The sequence below is a fragment of the Lineus longissimus genome, chromosome 17, assembly GCF_910592395.1.
Source record: "Lineus longissimus chromosome 17, tnLinLong1.2, whole genome shotgun sequence".
NCBI classification, from domain to species: domain Eukaryota; kingdom Metazoa; phylum Nemertea; class Pilidiophora; order Heteronemertea; family Lineidae; genus Lineus; species Lineus longissimus.
The window spans coordinates 13082886-13091478 of record NC_088324.1 but is presented as its reverse complement, the minus strand read 5'-3'; the positions used below and the strand labels follow the sequence as shown (position 1 = coordinate 13091478).

The 8593-nt window shown below is 41.4% G+C and overlaps 1 protein-coding gene across 1 annotated transcript; it reads left to right on the top strand.

The window, feature by feature from the left end:
* The first annotated feature begins 405 nt into the window (after nt 1–405).
* Nucleotides 406–7918, top strand: LOC135501259 (integrator complex subunit 5-like). Its single transcript, XM_064793282.1, has 19 exons — nt 406–453; nt 809–1022; nt 1337–1440; nt 1670–1824; nt 2089–2181; nt 2281–2479; nt 2700–2817; nt 3055–3130; nt 3346–3440; nt 3698–3750; nt 4007–4252; nt 4529–4704; nt 5065–5264; nt 5522–5640; nt 5801–5998; nt 6296–6573; nt 6695–6914; nt 7084–7240; nt 7562–7918. Exons 1-19 carry the CDS (start codon nt 406–408, stop codon nt 7681–7683), a joined length of 2871 nt encoding a protein of 956 aa, XP_064649352.1. The 3' UTR covers nt 7684–7918.
* The last annotated feature ends 675 nt before the right edge of the window (nt 7919–8593 follow it).

The following is an 8593-nucleotide window of genomic DNA, read 5'->3' as shown; positions in this document are numbered from 1 at the left end:
CATGGTTACAAGGTTTTATAAATCCTTTTCTGAGACATCCAGAAAATAGCAAGGAGGATTGAACCAGTATTTTCAACAGGAGCGAGAGAGATCTGTTTTGAATAGGCACCCAGGTCACTCGTCAGGGGTCTTAGACGGGCAGTGCCACGTTCATACGATGTTAGTCACAACCAGTGTCTTTGGGAAGATCACGGCCAAAGCGGAATTAAACAATTCCAAAGGGGCCGTGGTTATGCCGAAGACACATAATGGTTGTGACCAGTCGGTCATTCTCCAAAGGCTAGCTTAGACCAAGTCAGTGCAGCGTCAGTGGATTATAGAGGAACACCGATATAATTTTGGTCTTCGGCTGCGAAGTAGAAGTAACGGCTCAGGAGGATCTTGTTAAATGAACAACAATAAAACATGGCGGCTGCGGTGTCAGAAAAAGTTCTTCCTCCTGATAATTCTCAGGTATTTTACCCTATCAGGCCAGGAAATCATTAAGGAAATCGTAAAATCGGTTGTGGTGGAGACATTCTGCAGCTTTATGCCGAACAGAAGTTCCTGTTTGGGGGTATTCTTAGCAACTGGGCCTTTGTTACATCCCGGTATTGTTATTACCGAATTCCGGATGGATTCATGTGTATCCATTATCGGACATAATGCTTTGGGATGGCAGTGTATCAGGCCAGTGTATCATGGTCTGTTGTGTCACATATAGTAGTGGGTGCCATAAACTCATTACAAGAAAGATATTGCCCACGCACGGCCCTGCTATTTTTATTGCAGCAGGCGTTTGATTTTCTCTTTTCTTCATTTCTTGCAGGAGATACTGACTCAGCTGAAGAAATTTGTAAATGCCTCAAGCTACAAGGGAAAAATCAGTCGTGAAGAATTATGTTGCTGTGCGCTATACCTGCTACAGAATCTTCCCTCGGCACACCATGCTGTCCTGGAATATCTCTGCGACCTTTTTGATGAAGCAGTCAATGCCCATATCCTGGAAATCGAGTTGGGGAGTAATGTGACTGGAACAATGGGTTTGTTACATAGGCTCTTTTACATCACTCACTCAAATATTTTCCCATTCCTTGAAGATTTGAAAAGCTACTTTATGCATGTTTCAGAACACATAATTTTGATTATATTGAAGTTTTATTTCATTATTTATAACATTTACAGTTTATAAGGCCGGTGCGACAGGATATTGGCCCTAGATTACAAAATACCTGTCAGCGTTTGCCATGACATGATAATGAAATATACATGACAAAATACTAGTAGTGAGTAGTCAGCTGATGTACATGTTTTAAAATAACTGACAAACTTTCATGAATATTGTTCATGATTTCAGACAAAAGTCGGGAGCAACTTGAGAACATTATCCAAGATGTCAGCAGTGTCTTGTTGGGATTTATCATGTCAAATTCTGAAGCCTGGTCACCAATCATTTCTGCTGTGAGTAGCTATTGATCTTGTTAGTCACTACAAACAATCCAAACTTACATGATTTGACTCTCCTGTACATCTACAACACCATAGACATAGTAGACATGAAAAATTCTTTATGATATGGTAACTAAGTTCAAAACTTGAAGTGATAGTTGAAGACCTAAACATATGGTACTTCCCATGATGTTTTGGTGGAGGATAGCCAAACTGATGATGAATATGTCTATGTTTTCAGTGGTCCATTGAGTTGCTTGGCCACATCAGCAGCAAGTATTCTGACCGTCAAGGTGTGCCTCATTCCTCGAGTTTGAACAAACTTCTCCAGCTATGGATGACGTGTCAACCGACTAAAATACTGATGGAAATTGCGACAGAGTGCTTTGCTTCAATGTACGTAGATTTTCCCAAAAACCCAACAAATTCTCTAAAGATCGAGAAATATTTTCAAGAATACAGTTCATCTGCTTCAGTCACCTCAGTTGAAAACCTGTGGAGGACACTAAATGGTTGTTATCTTATCATGTTGGCTTCAACAAACATGTGAATACCTTTTGCACTGTGAACTGCCCAAATTGCAATTTTATCCAACCAACTCTAGAGTATTGCTGAATTGTTAAAAATCACTTCTATTTGATAAATCTGTTCATGTTCCAGGATTGGTACATCACCAGATGTATGCATCAATGCCCTCTTGGAAGCCTCTGTTAAACATTCACCACACTTTGACTGGGTGGTTGCTCATATTGGGTAAGTCTCTGATTGTGTTTTCCATTTACCATTGTCACCCAAGAAAATCAGTTTCACAACTTAAACAAAAACTAGCCTTCCATGTTACTCTCGTTTCAGCTCATGTTTCCCAACGACCATCATCACGAGAGTCTTGATGTGTGGCCTAAAGGACTTCTGCCACCATGGCAGTGCCCAGACCGACCATCACACCAGCTCGGAAAGCATTCCCAAGATTACATCTGTTGTGGGAATCCTGGGCCATCTGGCATCACAGCATGGTCAGGATATCAAGAAGGCTTTGTTGAATTTATTCCAAGTGAGTATTCATCCCAAGTGTACAAAGCTTATAAAAGTTTTGCTTCTATTACAGGAAAGTCTGCACAATCCAATGTATAAGATCCAATCATGGTCAATTTCAAAGATTTTCTACAACTGAGAGTGAGGGGGGAGGGGGGCTGGAGCACCCCTGGAGCCACCACAGCTATTGACTTTTAATTCATGCCATTTCATTCAAGCCTGTTATACTTCTTTAACAGGAGAGTCTACACAATGAGGACAACCCCATGTATACCTCAGCCGTCCCATACCTCCTTTACCTGGCTTCAATGTCAAACATGCTCCTGAAGGTCATCACAAATGAATTTGTTCAGATATGTAAGTTGTAACATTTTCTCTGAAAAAAATTGACTGGCTTACCTTATGACGCAAAAATCCTTCCAAAGATGCTTGAACAAAATACGTACAGTGTGATGTCAATGAAGGGTACTATTTATAGCTAGATTCAAATGCTGCCTTGGATTCAGAAAATACCTGGCATGTTCCATTAAAAGGTGAGAAGCATCATATTTCCCAGATACGTTTTTATAGAACATACCTTTTCTTGCATTTCAGTGACACCGCCAGTCCTAAATGGCCTTGCGGATAAGTTTTCACGGCTCTCTGCTCCAGTTCTCCAAGACAAGCAGGGGTACGTTATATCTTATCGTACGGTAACTCATCCCTGTATGACCAAGCATCTCTGTAATAATGGGTACAGATCTTGATCTCTACTTGATCTACTTGATGAGACAAGAACACAAGTTTGCACAATAGAAGAAGTGTTCTGTTGTGCATCATTTTGTTTCCCAATAACTCTTGAGTCAGGGATGTGAACAACCTCCATAACTTTGCTTCATGTTTCAGCCTGCTGGACCTGAGTGTACATCTGGTGATGAAGACAGACATCGGTGCTGCCAACATGCTCAACTTCCTTTTGGATATTGCAGACCCACCCTCTGGTAAAAATATTGCACATATTTACCATTACCTGGAATTGCTATAGAATCATTTGTTATTCCGTGTCATTTCCACTTTCGAATTAGCGATCTTATAGCTTCCGCTTGAGTTAAAACCAGGGGAAGAACTGTGTGGAAATCAGAGGCAAAAAACCTATTTTACTTCAGAATTACTTTCTGACGTGAATGTTTGGGGTTTACAGAAATTACTGAAATGTAAGTTGGTCGACTTGACTTAGGTTTATCTGCTTGTACTTCAGATAAGAAGTCTCAGATATCCCCAGTGGTACAGCAGACATGTAAATATATTTTGGTAAGTTACTATCAGCAGTTAGTGATACTAAATCGGAACGGTGAGAGCTCATCAGTGTAAAGGAAACAACATGTCAACATTACCCTGGCTTTCACTGCCTATTTGAACAACAGGCCTTTGCTTTGTTTACCTGGTCATCAAGAATGGTGAAAATGGAATTACCAGGATAAGGGTGAATATCAGGCAAGATATAAAAGAAGTCACTGTTTGAAATCAGCCTATCAGGGAGGTAAAATAACTTATTGATGCAATTCAGGACAAACTGTTGGCCCTGCTCCACAAGACAACCCACAGTAGAAGAATTGAGACAGAACCCGACATCCCACTTTTAGCCGCTCTGGAACCTAACACGATTCATCTCTGTGACCAGCTCATCAACGGAAAGCAGGTCCGCACCCGCTGGATCTCCAGTCTCCTGGTCTGCATCTCTGCTTACTGTGGGGAGAACTGTGCTGCTAGGATATTGAAACACATATTCTGTAATGCGCAGAGTTATAGACAGGTAAGGACTTGCTGTTGTGCACGTGAATGTCTTCATGTGCATGTAGCCTACAATCATCCTCCTATATCTTCTGCCCTTCCTCGAGTCTTGGTGCGCATGAAGATTGTACTGCTTCTGTTCAATTGCAGGGAAGAGATTAGTTCTCAATAGTTCTTTCAGATAAATGATTGTGAACCAATTCAGTAAGAAAATGTCTCCTTTGGCAACAATTTGTTATTCTGCCACTTCTTTTCACGACAACATGTCTTGGCCTGAAATTTGTGATTCCCCTTTCAGCTGAGATCCTTCATGCAGCTACAGAAAGAGATCGAGATCCAGCTTCCCCACATTGTTTTGACCACAATCAATCAGACCATGGAGGCCCTGAACTCACAGAGTATCGAGGCCAACAGACTGATGGAGAACTTGTTGAATATAGTTCAGTGGGAGAACTCACATCACAAGACCATGGGGTGAGTAACCAAGTGGGGCTGTTTATGCAGCTGTTTTTTACTATTTCACTTTTTTCTTTAGGTTTTGGACTTTAACTGATAGTTTAACTGTATTATACACTGCCCATATCCATGCCTGTAGTCAGAGACAAGACCATGGTGGGAACAGCCAGTGGGGGTAAGAGTACGACTCTAGAGCTAGAGATTTTTTAAACGTTGTAAGAGTGTTTTATTGCTGATTTATCTTAGAGTGTTAACCTGGATTTCTATGGCATTGGCTTGGCCACAAAAGAAGTCAGGACTGAACTGCATTCAAAAGTTTCAGGTTAAAAGTCTGACTGTGATTTTCCTTTCAAAACCTCTATTTCGTGATAATTTCAGGAGCAGTATCTCAAGAGTTCTACAAAATCACATGGTTACCTTGGCAAGACAGCTTTCCCATGGCAACTTCAAGGTTACCATGACAACCATTCAGATCATGAATCTGATTGGCTTCTCAACTCAGTCATATGACATGGGCATGGTACTCCAGCTCTGTGGCAGTGTGGTCATGTACTTCTATCGCTGTTTGACATGCACAGGTACAATTCAAATTTGCTTTTTGGTAAATGTAAAAAGTAGTTTTCTTTCTGACCCAATTTTTCTGTTTCCAATTTAAGAGCACCAAGCCCTAGGCCTGTGTAAGTTAAATGTGCTTTTTTGCCGCTGACCATGTCTGGGGACTTTCTGGGGGCTTTCTTGGGACTTCTGATGTCACCCCTTGTTGTGATTTTAGGTAGGTGCATGTATGTCTGCTTGATTGTGACCATCCCTTTCTAAAGCTTTGTCCCTGTTTTAGAGCCTCGTCTGAAGATGAAGTCCATCCATGTTTGTTCCCAGTACTTACAGAAACTGAGCCAGCTGCCGTCTGCCACGAGTATTGTTTTACGATTTCTCATGGAAGGTGCATTGATGCAGGTAGGAACAGATTTCAGAAGTAAATCTTAAAAGACTCATTGAAATCTTATTGGTTTTAAAGCGAGATTGCAGGAGCAAAGTAGGCCAAAGTAATATTCTCTAAGTAGAAGAGAGGTGTTTGGATTCTCAAGAGTAATCAACTTTTGTTCAATCATTTCAGGAAAATGCAAATCTGTTAGGGTCAAAGGTCAACATGAGCAAGCAGACGTTGACCCAGAAAGACAAGGATTCCTTGCTTGAGGAGAACATCAAGCAGGCTTCATCTGTCAACCTGCCACAGTCCCATATGACTGTTTTCCATGCTGGAGTAATAGGGGATGGGCTAAGGCTTCCGCCAAAAACAAACTTGATACCCTTGGTAAGTTACAAATGCCCTTGCACAAAATGTTCCCATATACGCCATGACAGGAATTGATCCCTGACATATTTCGCTTGCATTTTGCAAAACAACTAGTGAAGTGATTCCACAGTGTTGGTGTCGATCACAGCAATGCATAATGTGTTTCAAAGGGAAAAGCAAATTGTTCGCTTATCTGAACATCTGACCTTGTAAGATGTTAGAAAAGTGGGTTGAGATGAATCGTTAAATGTTCTGTCTCCAGGCTTTTGTGACGTTTGTGACAAATTTAACCCTCCTAAGCTCACTCTCTTCCAGGACCAGCAAATATTTAACAAACAGTGCTTAATAGAAGCCCTTCTCCTGTGTGGTTGTCTGGAGCCCGGGATGCCAGAACACCCATTAGACAGCCACCACGACATGGAAGTCGACCACCATCACGATCAGCAGCCCCACACCGAGAATTCTAAGAAGATGCTGTCGAGTACAGCATCGCATACCCTTGCCCAGATCCTCGTGCATGTAGCCATGCCAGATACCTTGTATAACGATATACCGTGGCCTGATGAGGATTTTATGAGGGTGACAGTTCAAAGGTAATGGTTCCCCTGGTTGCTCTGAAACCTTCCTTTTTTCTGGATTATGAATTTGGTTTTCCCAGCCATGCAATTTTGAGATAATAGATTGAATGAGATTCTTTGAAATTTACCTTTTCAGAGATCTTTCAATCAAAAAGACGTTTGATGACAATCCGATCCTCTGGGATGTGATGGAGCTGGTGGCGTCTGCTAACGTTGGCTTTATGTTCTGTTCTTGCATCCTCCGTGGGATCATCGCACCGTTGTTGATGTTTTGGGAGAGCAGCCGTGAGGTCTCAACAAGAAACAGCCCAAAGGAGCTTGAGGCATCGTGTCGATTATTGGAGTGCATGAAAAGGGTTAGTATGCTTTTATCATCAGCCTGAGATTACTGGTTCAGACATCTTGAGGTTGGTGGTGGGAGAATATTCCAGCACGTGATGACATCATTGGCCTTTTACATTATAAACACCCAAGTACAAACCCTAGCTTTGCATGCATGAAAATTGACATCATTATCTACTTCAGGGGAACTTGTTACCAGAACCGCTATGCTACGTCGGCGAGATCTTCTCCGTTGTGACGCCATACCAGTTGCATCTGATTCTGCTGGGAGTCTGGCGCTACATTATGGAAAACAGACAGATATTTGACCCAGAGATAAATAAAGCTGTTATGGCTGAAAGTAAGTTGAAATTGATTGTCTGTAGCAACATTTAGGTATGCTCTTTTGGCTATACCGCAGCCCTAAATAGTTTTCACTATGTCATATTAATAGTATACACATAGCAGAAGTTCTGGTGAACTAGTAGTTAGTATTACCTTGTCTGGAAAATGCAACCTTTGACATGTTATGGAAAAAACCTTTGATCTGTTGGGTTGGTTTGGGGTGTCTGAGCAGTACTTTCTTTCATACAAATCAAATCTTCAATCGGTTAAGATGGCATGTAAACCATTGTGAAAATCATTGCAACGGTATTCATGAATGTTTTGTTGGTTTTTCCAGGGTGCGATGGAAAATATCTTGGTGTAATTCAGGCGGTTCTCCACAACAACATTGACAAGATGGGTGATTTGTATACAAGATTCTTCCCGCGTGGTGCTCGGATAGAAAGCACTGGTTCATAGACTTTAGACTAGATCTGCTGCTTCAAAATGCTCAGCACTGCCAAAACATGAGGTCTCAGATAGAGGTACATATGTGAAGGTGTATAATAATCTGCATCGCAAAAGTAATGAGTCATTAGAATTTGAACTTGAAGGAAATTCTCGTCTCCAATAAACATTCTCTGGAAGGTTTATAGCCTGGAGAAAAATATGTTTTTCACTAAAAAGAGGATACTTGTTCTCGCTTGAATGTATTGTGAACTCTATCATTTCAATAAAAACAAGTTAAAACAAGCAGTGCTTTCTTTGTTTTGTGTTCTTTGTACCTATTCCAGAAAACATAAGGTGTGTATCTGGTGGGGTCTTGACTAGCTTGTAAATCTTACCTATAGTATATAAGTTTACATGTTAGTTACAATAGCCCAATAGGCCCGTTTTTAGCTTACAGATGAGGCAAGGTCTGTTACCTCATGGGTCTGGAGACCAGCCCAATAGGCCCTATAAAAGGTTACAAGGTCCTCTTGTCTGTCTCATTCTTTCACAAAGCAGACACCAGCATTGTGATATGCAAGTCATACTTCCATGAAGACCCGAGTTGCCTTACCAGAGAAGGGCCAACTTCCATAATACTGCCAGAGCTATAGGCCAGCCACACTTGCCCATGTCTGCAAGATTACACCCTGGAAACAAGATGTACTCCACACCAAGGCAAAGCTGACCTTAGGAGCACAACAGGAACCACTACAGGGTAAGGAAGATTTGATATTTTCACCCTATAATGCAACAGCATTTATTTACTTCTTGCACAATCGAAACAATGTCGAAATTGTTCATGTAACGTGCAGATCGCATGTGGCATGGTTAACATTTTGTGAAGGAGCTGATGGTGTCAGATATTGGGATAGGCAAACAGTGTTACCCACTGGACAAT

What these genes read in the sequence shown, in the direction of transcription:
- LOC135501259 (XM_064793282.1), top strand. Translation starts at nt 406, where the DNA reads ATGGCGGCTGCGGTGTCAGAAAAAGTTCTTCCTCCTGATAATTCTCAG. An exon ending in CTTTGTTGAATTTATTCCAA is followed by an intron (nt 2,480 to 2,699) that starts GTGAGTATTCAT and finishes CTTCTTTAACAG; the next exon opens with GAGAGTCTACACAATGAGGA. An exon ending in ATGAGGGTGACAGTTCAAAG is followed by an intron (nt 6,574 to 6,694) that starts GTAATGGTTCCC and finishes TTACCTTTTCAG; the next exon opens with AGATCTTTCAATCAAAAAGA.